The sequence below is a fragment of the Hylobates moloch genome, unplaced genomic scaffold, assembly GCF_009828535.3.
Source record: "Hylobates moloch isolate HMO894 unplaced genomic scaffold, HMol_V3 SCAFFOLD_7, whole genome shotgun sequence".
Lineage (NCBI taxonomy): Eukaryota > Metazoa > Chordata > Mammalia > Primates > Hylobatidae > Hylobates > Hylobates moloch.
The window spans coordinates 15,407,478-15,420,157 of NW_026652282.1; the positions used below are offsets into that span (position 1 = coordinate 15,407,478).

A 12,680-nucleotide genomic window follows, 5' to 3' on the forward strand; every position below is an offset into this window, starting at 1 on the left:
CTGCTTCCTCCACCCACCCCATAAATATTGCTAAATCCAAGGTTCAGATATCCAGTAAGCACTGAATGGCCTACAGGATATCTTCCCGTAGATGTCTCCTGCTAGCTCAAAGTGGACCCAACCTAGTGTTGACAAGGCTGTGGAGCAACCTGAACTGTCATATGTTGCTGGTGGGGGTGCGAGGTGGTCTAACCTCTTTGGAAAACTATTTGGCAATTTATACAAAGGCTGAACATATATGTGCCCTATGACCCAGCAATTCCGCTCCTAAGTAGCTACCCACCAGATATGCATGCATATATACTCCAAAACCAAAAACATGTGCTAGATGATCCATAGCAGCAGTATTTGTAATACCCCCAAAATGGAAATGCTCATATGTCCATCAAAAGCAGAGTGGCTACATTGGGGTATATTTACACAATGGAACACTATACTGCAATACAAATAGACAGTCTAGAACTACATGCCACAGGATGGACGCATCTCATGATACTGAGTGAGAAGTCCAATGCTGAAGCAGATACACCACATGGATCCATTAAAAAATGTACGAAAGTGGCCGGGCACGGTGGCTCATGCCTGTAATCCCAGCCCTTTGGGAGACCGAGGCAGGCAGATCACCTGAGGTCAGGAGTTCAAGACCAGCCTGGCCAACATGGTGAAACCCAGGCTCTACTAAAAATACAAAAATTAGCTGGGCCTGGTGGCGGGCGACTGTAATCCCAGTTACTCAGGAGGCTGATGCAGGAGAAACTCTTGAAACTAGGAGGTGGTGTTTGCAGTGAGCAGAGATGGTGCCATTGCACTCCAGCCTGGGTGACAAGCTACTCAGGAGGCTGAGGCAGGAGAATCACTTGAGCTGGGGAAGGCGGAGGTTGCAGTGAGCCAAGATCACACCACTGCACTCCCAGCCTGGGCAACAGAGTAAGACTCCATCTCAAAAACAACAACAACAACAACAACAACAAACTCATCTCCTTCCTCAGACTGTTCTCCTTTCTCTATTTCTTTATTATTATTATTATTATTATTATTATTATTATTTTGAGACAGGGTCTTGCTCTGTCACCCACGCTGGAGTGCAGTGGTGCTATCTCACCTCACTGCAGCCTTGACCTCCTGGGCTCAAGCAGTCTTCCCACCTCAGCCTCCTGAGTAGCTGGGACTACAGGCCTGCACTGCCATGCTCAGCTCATTGTGTTAATTTTTTTGTAGAGACGGGGTCTTGCGATGTTGCCCAGGCTGGTCTCAAATTCCTGGGCTCAAGGGATCCTCCCACCTCGCCCTCCCAAACTGCTGAGATTACAGGCATGAGCCACTGCACCTGGCCTCTTTTCTCTATTTCTTATCTCCTGAGTGGCTTCGCCATCCATCTACCACCCCATCCAGAAGGCTCCTCCAAGCTTTCTCTTTTTCCTAAATCCCTACCATCCTATGGCCACCAGGGGCTTTCTCTCCTCTCCATCCCACTGCCTGCTTTGAGGCCCCACCCTCTCTCCCAGGTACTCTACCTGCTAAAGAGAGACTTGTCTCTTTCATCCTCCATGCTCCGAGGCAGTGAGGTGCAAACCTGATGCCGCCACTCTCCTACGCAAAATGCTTTGGCGGGTCCCTGTTGCCAGGGTCTGAGTCCCACCTCTGAGACGTATTACAATCTCTTCATTTCCGCACCCCTACGATGCATATAATTATTAATAAAGTGTCCTTCAAGGGGTCATGGAGATAGATCTACCTCCTGCCCACCTCTCGGGATTTATGTTTCTCACTCTGTACTGCTCGCCAAGCCACAAATGTGCCAGACCGTCTCATGCCTCCGTCCATAGAATTTCTTTGCCTCAAATGCGTCCTCCTGCCCCTACTTCTCTGCCTGCTCAGCCCATTCCCCATAAAGAGGACGTTTCCTGGCCGGACGCAGTGGCTCATGGCTGTAATTCTAACACTTTGGGAGGCTGAGGTGGGAGGATCCCTTGAGCTCAGAAGTTTCAGACCAGCCTGGGCAACATGGTGAGACCCTGTCTCTGCTAAAATAAAAAAAATAAAAATAAAAATTAGCCAGGTGTGGTGGCACACACCTGTGATCTGAGCTACTCGGAAGACTGAGGTGGGAGGATCATGAGAGTTGGAGGCTGCAGTGAGGTATGATTGCATCACTGCACTTCAGTCTGGGTGACTGAAAAAAAAAAAAAAAAAGAGAGTTTTCCTGTCCCTCAGCTCACCACTTGCTCTGGCCTTTTCAGTCCACCTTTTTCTTGCCCACAGGTTATAGAAACCCATACAAAAGGTGACTGATAATGACTCACCTCAAAGCATTCATTCATTCAACTAATATTCATTGAGCATCTACTACATTCCAGTCCCAGCTTTAGGTGCTGGGGATAGAGTAGCAAACAAAACAGGAAAAACACTTGCCATCATAAAGCTCACAGGCTAGTGTGTGTGTTGGGTGGGAGTGGGTGGGGAGAATACATAATGAATGAATGAAGAAAGAGAATAGATAGTATGGAAAATTACGGTGACTGCTGTGGAGAAAACACAAGGAAGTCGGGGACAGGGACTGGTCCTTTTGGGCTTAGGGAAGCCCTCACTGAGAAGGTGATGTGGGAGCAAAGATTCGAAGGAGGCGAGACACCTGTGGGCAAAGCATTCTGGGCAGAGGGAACAGCATGTGCCAAGCCCTCGAGGTGAGCATGTGCTTGGCATGTTCCAGGAAGAGCAAGTAGCTCCTGAGCCTGGAGCCAGAGGAGAGAGAGTCTTAGGAGAGGATGAGGTTGGGGGTGTCCGGGAGCCAGTTCCTGCAGGGCCTCGTGGGCCATGTGAGGCTTTGTGGAACTTGAGGATAGACGAGGACATTACTGACCATGGTTTCAGAGCCTCCCTCTGGTACAATGTTGTGGACCGGGCTGGCCACGGCAAGTGTGGCAACAGGGTCCGGTTCCGAGGTGAGCGCAGTCATCCAAGGGAGAGAAGATGCTGGCTTGGCCCAGGGTGGTGGCAGTGGAAGTGTTGAGTGGCTGGATTCTGACTGCACTGGGGAAGTAGTGCCCACAGGATCTGCGGGCAGATTACGCGTGGCAGGGGTGGGGGTGTGAAAGAAACGGAAGTCTGAGGCTGAGGCAACTGGGAGGATAGAGCTGCCATTTGCGGGGCGGGCGGAAGGGGAAGAAGATTTCAGCGAGGACAAGGGATTTGGGGAGGATGGGGAGGAGGATGATCTGATTGGGACATAATGAATTTGAGATGCCTAGGGGACACCCCAGTGTTGAAATCGAGCTGGCAGCCAGACAGATGCTTCTGGAACTCAAGGGGGAGCCCAGACAGGCTGGATGGTGCCCTGTGCTCTGCGGAGTTAATGACCACATGAACTCCTAACCTCAGGCCTGTAGCTGTTCATCAAGAGATGCAAAGGAAATCAGCAGTTAGGGTCTAGTTGGCTGGGGGCTGCTAGTCCAGGAGATGCTCTGTCCCATCCCCACCCTCAAGAGAAGCTGGGACTGGCTGTGAGGCAGTTTCTGAAGGGCCCTGTTAGTTAGGCCAACATCAATTGTGCCAGGCCAGTGGCTCACGCCTGTAATCCCAGCACTTTGGGAGACTGAAGCGGGCAAACCACTTGAGGTCAGGAGCTCCAGACCAGCCTGGCCAACGTGGTGAAACCCTATCTCTACAAAAAACACAAAAATTAGCTGGGCGTGGTGGTGCTTGCCTGTCATCCCAGCTACTAGGGAGGCTGAAGCAGGAGAATCGATTGAACCCCAGCGGGCGTAAGGTTGCAGTGAGCCAAGATCACGCCACTGCACTCCACCCTGGGCAACAGGGTGAGACTCCATCTCAAAAAACAAACAAACAAACAAAAAAAACAAAACAGTGCCAGATCCTCTTTTTGGGAGACCAAAGGCAAGGGGTATTGGTCACTGACAGTGTGGCTTTCATAACCAAATCCACCTGGCTCAAAGGCCATGTCTGTCACTGAAGAGGGTCTGGTCTGTTGAGCTGTCACTGAGCAAACCTAGAGTCCAAGGAAGAGAGGCCTGCTTTCAGAGCCAATTCCTGGGTGCAATCCAATTTTGGACCAATTTCTTGCATTTCTTTTCCTCCCAGACTCCCCTCCCCCAGAAAGCATTTGTCTGTAGACAGCCTGGGGTTCTGAGGTAACAGATCCTTATGGAAATGAGCAGAGAAAGAAGGAACGACAGGCGTTTTACAGAAAAAGCTGTCACCAAAGGAGAATCAACATGGCTGCTGCAGTCCCGCACAACAATTTAATCACCAACAAACTGGAGAACAAAAGCATTTTTGGCGACAACATATTGTGATGGCAAAAACTGCAATTACTTTTGCACCAACCTAATAGTATCATACCAGAAAATAGCATTGTTGGAAGGGGAACAAGAGAAAAATCTCAGCCTCTAAAGGAAAAATAGTGAAATATTTCAATTATGTGGTTGCATATTTTTCTCCCTGTTTAGATGGCTTCTGTGATTCCGCCACATGTTACATGAGACATCTGCCAGTCATCAGTCTTAGGTTTATGTGATATGGGCTTAGATTTATGCAATATGGGCTCATTCTGCCCCTTGGTCCAAAAGGGCCACTCTACTGTGGGGAAACCCTTGTTGTCACAGCAGGAAATTTCAAGGCATGTCTATTTCTTGAAATGTACCTTGCAACCCATGAGGAAAGGCGCGCTTTAGATACACACAGGAAAACCTAGTTTGGTCTCTTGGATTGGGTATCACCAACTACAGAGCGTTCCTTCCCATGGAAACAGATGAAGCCGAGAAGAAAAGCATAAAATTATGAATGATTAAAAATGGTCTGTAACCAGCTTCCAATCTGCTTGAGAAACAGGAGGAACGCACGCAGCAGGCTGCGATAAAGTCCCTCTCGTGAAAGAGAAAGAAGGAAATTGCTTCTGGTGTGAAAGTGTTACTATTTTAGGCGACAGGCATATTCATGGGTAAATCTGTTATCTGCACATGCTTCAAACACAGATGAACCTCAACCACATATGCTAAGCAAAAGACAAAAGACCACATGCTGTGTGACTCCATTGAAATGAACTGTCCAGAACTGGCTAATCTTTAGAGACAGAAAGTCGATCTGTTGTTGCCCAGGGGCTGGGGGAGGGGGGAGACAGAGAGAATGGGGAGTGAGGGCTTAATGTTTGGGTGATGAAAATGTTCTAAAATTAGATTATGTGCTCCACAAATCTGTAAATATACTTAAAACGATCGAACAATAGACTTTCAATGGGTGAATTTAAGAGTATATAAATTACATCTCAATAAAGCTGCTTTTAAAAAACCCCTGCAATCCCTGATGGTAACACAGTCACCTATAAGTTGAGGCTGAAGGACTTTTTTTGTTTTTATATAATAAACATGACCAAGTAATGAAGTAAGATATTTTAATACAATAGATGGTCTAAAAATCCTTATTGGCATTGAATCCAATACGTGTGGTGTAAGAGAAATAGAAGCCTGACTCCATTATAAGACATAGGAAGCTGGGCGTGGTGGCTCACGCCTGTAATCCCAGCACTTTGGGAGGCCGAGGCAGGCAGATCACCTGAGGTCGGGAGTTCGAGACCAGCCTGGCCAACATGGAGAAACCCCGTCTCTACTGAAATTACAAAAATGATCCAGGCGTGGTGGCACACGCCTGTAATCCCAGCCACTCGGGAGGCTGGGGCAGGAGAATCGCTTGAACCCGGGAGACGGAGGTTGTGGTGAGCCGAGATCATGCCATTGCACTCCAGCCTGGGCAACAAGAGTGAAATTCTCAAAAAAAAAAAAAAAAAAAAACAAAAAAAAAACACGTAGGAAATGCCTTACTATGATGCTGTGTGCTCTCCAAAATGAACCTTCATCCAACGCCTAAGTGAAGGCAATTTCTTTACCTTATTTCACTGTAATGAGGAGACACTGCCACTGAAGGACAGAAGCAGCGGAGGGTAAATTGGACGAAGAGCCTTTGTCTTCAGGTTCCCAGCTGTGCAATGGGACGCATCTTTCCCATGGCTATGCGCCTTATGCATCTCCATCTGGATAATATACTGATTAAGTGCAGTGATTGTGTCCTCTGTCCCCTGGAGCATCCCTCTGGCCCAGGGTAGGGCACACAGTAGGTTGCCAAGCCACACTGGCTATTTTTGGCTGGCTGCTTTCCTTCCAAGTGCTGTTAAAGGCCTGCGTTAAGCTGGTAAGATAATTTAATCTCCCCAAACCTTCCCACTGGCCCATGTTGCAGGCCACCTGAAGAGACGATGTTCTCTGCTCCACGTTGCAGGCCACCTGAAGAGACGATGTTCTCTGCTCTTCGTGGACATTTCTGGAGCTCCCCAGCCATGCACAAAGATTGGTAAACTTCAGAACACGAAAGAGTGCTATCCTTCATGCCTCCTGACAGGCTGTCTTTTATTGCTGATATCCACTAACTGGGCAGGTCTAATTTTAAAATGCTTTGGTAAACATTTCTAGGACTTCTTCCCATCGCGGGGGTGGGGAGGTCACAGAACAGGGTTGTTAGACTCAGCACTGTGGAAGCAACAAGGATCTGCCCTGCATGTCAAGTCCTTTTTTTTTTTTTTTTTTTTTTTTTGAGGTGGAGTCTCGCTCAGTCACCCAGGCTGGAGTGCAATGGCATGATCTCAGCTCACTGCAACCTCCCTCTCCAGCAATCAGATGATTCTCCCGCTTCAGCCTCCCGAGTAGCTGGGATTACAGGCACCTGCCATCATGCCCAGATACTTTTTGTATTTTTGTAGAGATGGGGTTTCACCAGGTTGGGCAGGCTGGTCTCAAACTCCTGACCTCAGGTGATCCACCCGCCTCAGCCTCCCAAAGTGCTGGGATTACAGTCATGAGCCACCGCACCCCACCGTCATACACAATGTTTGCCCCCTAGCAGATAGTCAGGGATGAGCTCTTAAAAGAAGGGACCAAGGAGTGAATGAATGAATCTCCATGCCAATCACAAAGAAGAGAAATCTGAGTGAGCCCTGGGGGTGTCTGACAACCAGGAGTATTTAGATCTAAGCCTTGAAAGAGTCTGCTTAGATTTTCTTGCTGAGGAAAGAGGAGGGGGCAAGGAGTAAAGGAAAAACAACAAAACCCCAAAGCGTCTTAAAGTAGTCAGAGTTACTGGCACAAGTTGCAGACTATTAATTGCAAGGGAAAACAGGCAACTGGTTTACATGATCCCTACTTAGAAATATACCTTGGGGTTTCCAGAATGACCTTGGAATTATATTGTCACCAGTCTTTCCAAATACTGAGAAATGTGACTAAGTAACAAAAGTCATCAGCCTGGGAAACATGGTGAAAACCCCTCTGTACAAGAAATACAATAAATTAGCCGGATGTGGTGGTGCGTGCCTGTAGTCCCAGCTACTAGAGAGGCTGAGGCAGGAGGATGGCTTGAGCCTGGGAGGTTGAGGCTACAGTGAGCCGTGAAACCAAGAATTCTGATTCTACTTGTGTGAGTTTCGCTGTGTCTGTCTACCAGGTCATTTGCAGAGCAGAGAGACCTCCTTCTCCCTGCTTTTTAATTTAATTTCTATAACACACACAAATACACAATATCCACAAAGAAGACAGGCACCAATTTCTAATGTCTGGATTAACCTGAGGAGAAATTCTGAGCAGATGGGTACTTGAGAATTGAGAGAGGCATGAAAGAATATTATTTCAAAGATTGAGAGGGAATTGGAACTGGATGACATTTTAGAGATTTGCCCTTATTTTTTCCTAATTGAAGCGTATCGCTTCTGCTAGGGTCATATTTAGAACATTTAAAATGAGTGAGTGTACTGAGTCTCCGGGATTTCTTGACTCTCAGTTGGATTATGTTTTTTATTAGATTCCGGTGGTACTGGGCATGTTACGTTAATCCATATTTAAACTAGGGTGACCTTATGTCCCGATTCGCCCTGGATGGTCCTGGGTTACACCTGTCGTCCCAACAGAATTATTAATAGCATCCTCCTCCACCGTCAATAGCATTCCGGTTTGGAATATTAAATTATACAGTCACTCCCACTTTGACTCCTAAAAGTTTTCCAGAATATGCCATACTTTCTCATTAATTGTTGCAACTTACGGCTATTTTATAGATTTCTGAGACCCATCCTTTTTTCTGTTGGATTTTAAGCATCCTTTGAACTTTAGAGGGCTCCTCACAGAACTGGAAAGCCATCCACACAAAGACGACTGTTGTTCATTAATAACACATGTTAGTTAATTAACGTGTTGCTAATTAATAATTATATTATTCAGGTTATATTCCTATTTATCAATGATATTAATTAAATTATGTATTAAGTATGCAATGAATGTCCATGGTTGAATAGCACATACCTTCATAGCCAAAGAGAAGTAATAACAAAAAGCCTTCTATCTTGCGTGACATCTTCCCCTCGTCCTCGGCCGAAGCTCTACCTTACTGAACTGGAGAGCTGGCCCAGGAGCAGGGGATTAAGTTGAGCCCTGGCCTCATTAAGCATCTTAATCCATTTAGTTATTAGGTCTTCGGCTGAGCCCCATCAGGTTAACCTACAGAGTTACCTGCCTCAACAAGGAAGTCTCATGGAAGATACTAGCATCAACTGAGATTTGGTTCGTGAGGAAGATACTTTTTGTTCTTTTTTTTTTTTTTTTTTTTGAGATGGCGTTTCGCTCTTGTCGCCCAGGCTGGAGTGCAATGGCGCCATCTCGGCTCACTGCAACCTCTGCCTCCCGGGTTCAATCTAGTCTCCTGCCTCAGCTTTCCTAGTAGCTGCGATTACAGGCTCACGCCACTATGCCCAGCTGATTTCTGTATTTTTAGTAGAGATGGGGTTTCATCATGTCGGCCAGGCTGGTCTCGGACTCCTGACCTCAGGTGATCCACCCACCTCAGCCTCCCAAAATGCTGGGATTACAGGCATGAGCCACTGCGCCTGGCCCATACTGTTTTCATTCTATCTTAATGTAAGGGAAGCAATGGAGGGAGAGAACTACAACCAGAAGTCTCAGGTCTTCGTCCTTTCTTCGCCATCATCTTCTAGGGGGTGACCTTGAACAATTTCCTGCCACATAAGCACTAACATTCTCAAATTGTATGAAAATGTCATGGATTCCCCTCATTGAAAGCAACTAGGCATCATGTGCACACCTATTCACTCAGGAAAATGCTAAATTTGGTGGTGGTGGGAGGACAGTTAGACAAAGCTGCCCATTGCTGTTACTTTTAACAACAACAAATTGGAAACAATCTAAATAGCCAAGGTTAGGGGGCTGGTTAAGTAAATCAGGAGATGAGTGCAGCCTGGTAGGGTTAAGAGCACAGACTGCCAACCCAGACTGGGTGCCAAATCACAGCACTAGCACTTGTTACATTGTGACCTCAGGGCAAGTTATTAATATCTCTGCGCCTAAACTTTCTCATCTGTAAGATGACGATAATAATGCCTACTTTCTAGAGTTATTTTGAGGCTTACAAAAGATCATATATACAAAATAGCACAGTGCTAGACATAATTAGCTATTATTTTTACATCACCATTCAGAATAAAGTTGATGGGAGAAAAAGGGGAGTTGTTTAATAGGTATAGAGTTGAGTTTTGCAAGATGAAAAAGTTCCCGAGATATGTTTCACAACAATGTGAATATACTTAACACTACTGAACTGTACGCTTAAAAATGATTACGGTGGGCTGGAGGTGGTGGTTCACACCTGTAATCTCAGCACTTTGGGAGGCCAAGGCAGGCGGATCACTTGAGGTCAGGAGTTCGAGACCCGCCTGGGCAACATGGTGAAACCTAGTCTCTACCAAAAATACAAAAATTAGCCGGGCGTGGTGGCATGCACCTGTAATCCCAGCTACTCGGGAGGCTGAGGCAGGAGAATCGCTTGAACCCAGGAGGCCGAGATTGCAGTGAGCCGAGATTGCGCCACTGCACTCCAGCCCAGGTGACAGAGCCAGACTCTGTCTCAAAAAAAAAGAAAAAAAAATGGTTAAGGTGGTTTAAAAAAAGGCCAGGCGCGGTGGCTCACACCTGTAATCCCAGCACTTTGGGAGGCCGAGGCGGGCAGATCACGAGATCAGGAGATCGAGACCATCCTGGCTAACACGGTGAAACCCCGTCTCAACTAAAAATACAAAAAATTAGCCGGGCAAGGTGGCGGGCGCCTGTAGTCCCAGCTACTCTGGAGGCTGAAGCAGGAGAATGGTGTGAACCCGGGAGGCGGAGGTTGCAGTGAGCTGAGATCACGCCACTGCACTCCAGCCTGGGCGACAGAGCGAGACTCTGCCCCCCCCCCAAAAAGAATAAAGTTGATGAAGTGATTGTAATAACAGGGAAAGAGTTATACTCTCAAGTTAGAAAAAGACGCAAATTTCTACACTATTAAGGATGCATAACTAGGTTGAAAATGCAGAGAAAAATACTGAGTGCCCCTTCCCATTTTATATTTTTTGCTACCACCATCTCACCATGGCCCACACCCTCATTCCTCTTGTCAAAGATAAAAAAGCCAATATTTAAACAAATAATAAACTCCCCAAACGAAACTGTAATGAAATAGTAAAGAGGAACAGAAACTAGAGAAACGTTTGCTCATTGAACCAGTATTTATTGAATGTCTACAAGCCTGACATTTATTTTATACTGTGTATGAACTCTATTCCACAAATTCTACTGCTGCATTAAAAGGGACTGTGGGTTTTTTTTTTTCTTGCTCTGTACATCAGAGTTTAATGAAAAATAGAACTTTTAATCAGAGTCATAATCATGATCGACCTTTAATAATTCAGCTGCAGTCAAAGCGCTGCTGTATTGCCTGCCACATTTTAGTTGGAGGTTGGGTGGCCGGCCCTTGCTGGCTTGCAGGCAAAGGGCGGCCAGGTGCACTCCCCGAGAGCCCGATTTTCCGAGGCGTACTGGGAGGAGAGGTGGGATAGGGCCCGGCTGGATCGGGGGCGCCGGATCAGGTCTAGGACTTCGCCCGGCCCCTGCCCTCCACTATTTCTCCTGTCGGACTATGGCGGCAGCGACCTTGTGGGATAGGAGAGGGTATCTGTCATTTCACTTCTGCGAGAAAAACATGCCAAAAAATTTAAAAAGAAAAAAAGGACAAAAAAAGCTTCGTTGTCGCTTTTGTTTGTTTGTTTAACCCAAACCCTTTTTTTTTTTTTTTTAACCCAAACACACCAAACCCTTAAAAAGCAAAACTAACCGCCTCACGGCTATGGTTCCACTGGGGCTCGAACCCAGGACCTTCTGCGTGTAAAGCAGACGTGATAACCACTACACTATGGAACCTCCACGGGTAAAGATGTTGTTGGGACTTTATTCATAGACTCACAGCAGTTCCAGCCCCTCCGCCGGAGCCCCGCCTCTCCACCGTGACCCCGCCCCCGAGGCGCGGAGTTTGCGGCGGCTCCGGGTCTGGGACTGCGGCGTTTGGGCGACTTGTCTTCCCTGCCCGCCAGAGTCGCGGCCCCTGGGACCAGGGCGAGGCCGGGACCCCGGCCGAGAGCACCTCCCCGCTATCATCTGTCCCCAAACTTTCTCTCAGTCGAGGCGCCGGCGGGGCGGCCTGGCGGCCGGAAGTGCACCCTGCTCGGGCTTTGCGTCCCCGGCAGCTTCCTCCGCCCGCGAGGGCCCCGCGCCTTCCCATTTTCCCCACCAGCAAACTGAGCCTCGGCCACCAGGCCCACTTGCCCGTCGGAAGTCAGTACGTCGCCGCTTGCGGCGGCGTGGAAGGCCTCGCCTATGGAGCAAGGAGGACAGGGGCAACCCTTGGAACCAGGGTTGGAAAAGGCCGCTGGTTAGCGGGCCCTTTGCCCGAGGGTGTGGACCTCTTCCCGCTCGCCTGCCCCTTCCCGCGGCTTTCTTCCCCTCCCGAGGACAGGCCTAGGGGGTGCAAATGCCAGGGCTTCCGTTAGGTCCCCTTGGTCTAGGGCTGCAGGGGTGGGGGGACGAAGACGTGTAGACGGGGCCACCCGTCTATGGCTTCCAGGGAGGCAGCGGCCCTGGCCACGTGATTGAGGGGCCCAGTGCAAAATGAAGATGCCAGGCCCCTTGTTGTTAAGTTTTTGAGAATTTCACACGGTAACAGTATTCAACCCGGTGCGGGGTCCCTGACTTGCTTGCAGGACTGTAGTCTGGGTAAGGGGCTGGGACCCTCCGTCACAAAGGGTGATTCTCGTTTTTCATCGTCAGTGTCATTTGCCTTCTTCAGGGCTTCCAGATGGATCTTCGTCACCACCCTAGGATTGCTCACGCTTGAAAACCCACCTGTAATCATTTGGCGGGCGGGGGGGCATCTTTAAGCGCCCAGGTGAACTTGGTCTGCAGGCAGCAGCTGTCCTTTTTGCTGGATCTTCTGCTGAGGTCGGTAGGTTGATAAAGTGATACTGATTTTGTGGCAGGAATTCCCTTCAGCCAACTCCTGTCTTCCTGGGAAGGCCTCTGGAAGAAACCAGGTGGGTGCAGGGAACACTAAGGTGGGGGTCACGATCTGGATGTTCATCTTCATTTGGCCACTCATGAGCTGGGTACTCGAGCTAGTCAGTTCACCTCCGGTCTCAGTCTCCTCCTTTGTAAATACAAGGGTTGGACTAAACACGTCCACTTTCACCTCTGAGTCTCAATGTTATGCCCACCTTCCAGGTAGGAGAACGGAGGCAGCTATCT

At 48.2% G+C, this 12,680-nt stretch overlaps 2 protein-coding genes and 1 non-coding gene across 3 annotated transcripts in view; 1 reads left to right on the forward strand and 2 right to left on the reverse strand.

The window, feature by feature from the left end:
- Nucleotides 1–8,449, reverse strand: part of RS1 (retinoschisin 1) — a 33,495-nt gene extending 25,046 nt beyond the window's left edge. The window contains exon 1 of the mRNA XM_032756656.2: nucleotides 8,358–8,449. Within this exon, the coding sequence (XP_032612547.1) occupies nucleotides 8,358–8,409 (52 nt within the window). The 5' untranslated portion in view covers nucleotides 8,410–8,449. The remainder of the gene's footprint in view (nucleotides 1–8,357) is intronic.
- A 2,781-nt stretch (nucleotides 8,450–11,230) lies between these two features.
- TRNAV-UAC (transfer RNA valine (anticodon UAC)) lies at nucleotides 11,231–11,303 on the reverse strand. The gene has a single exon. It is a non-coding gene; the product is annotated as a tRNA-Val (tRNA).
- A 687-nt stretch (nucleotides 11,304–11,990) lies between these two features.
- Nucleotides 11,991–12,680, forward strand: part of PPEF1 (protein phosphatase with EF-hand domain 1) — a 147,176-nt gene continuing 146,486 nt past the window's right edge. The window contains exon 1 of the mRNA XM_058441833.1: nucleotides 11,991–12,469. The gene's annotated coding sequence lies outside the window, so the exon portion shown is untranslated. The remainder of the gene's footprint in view (nucleotides 12,470–12,680) is intronic.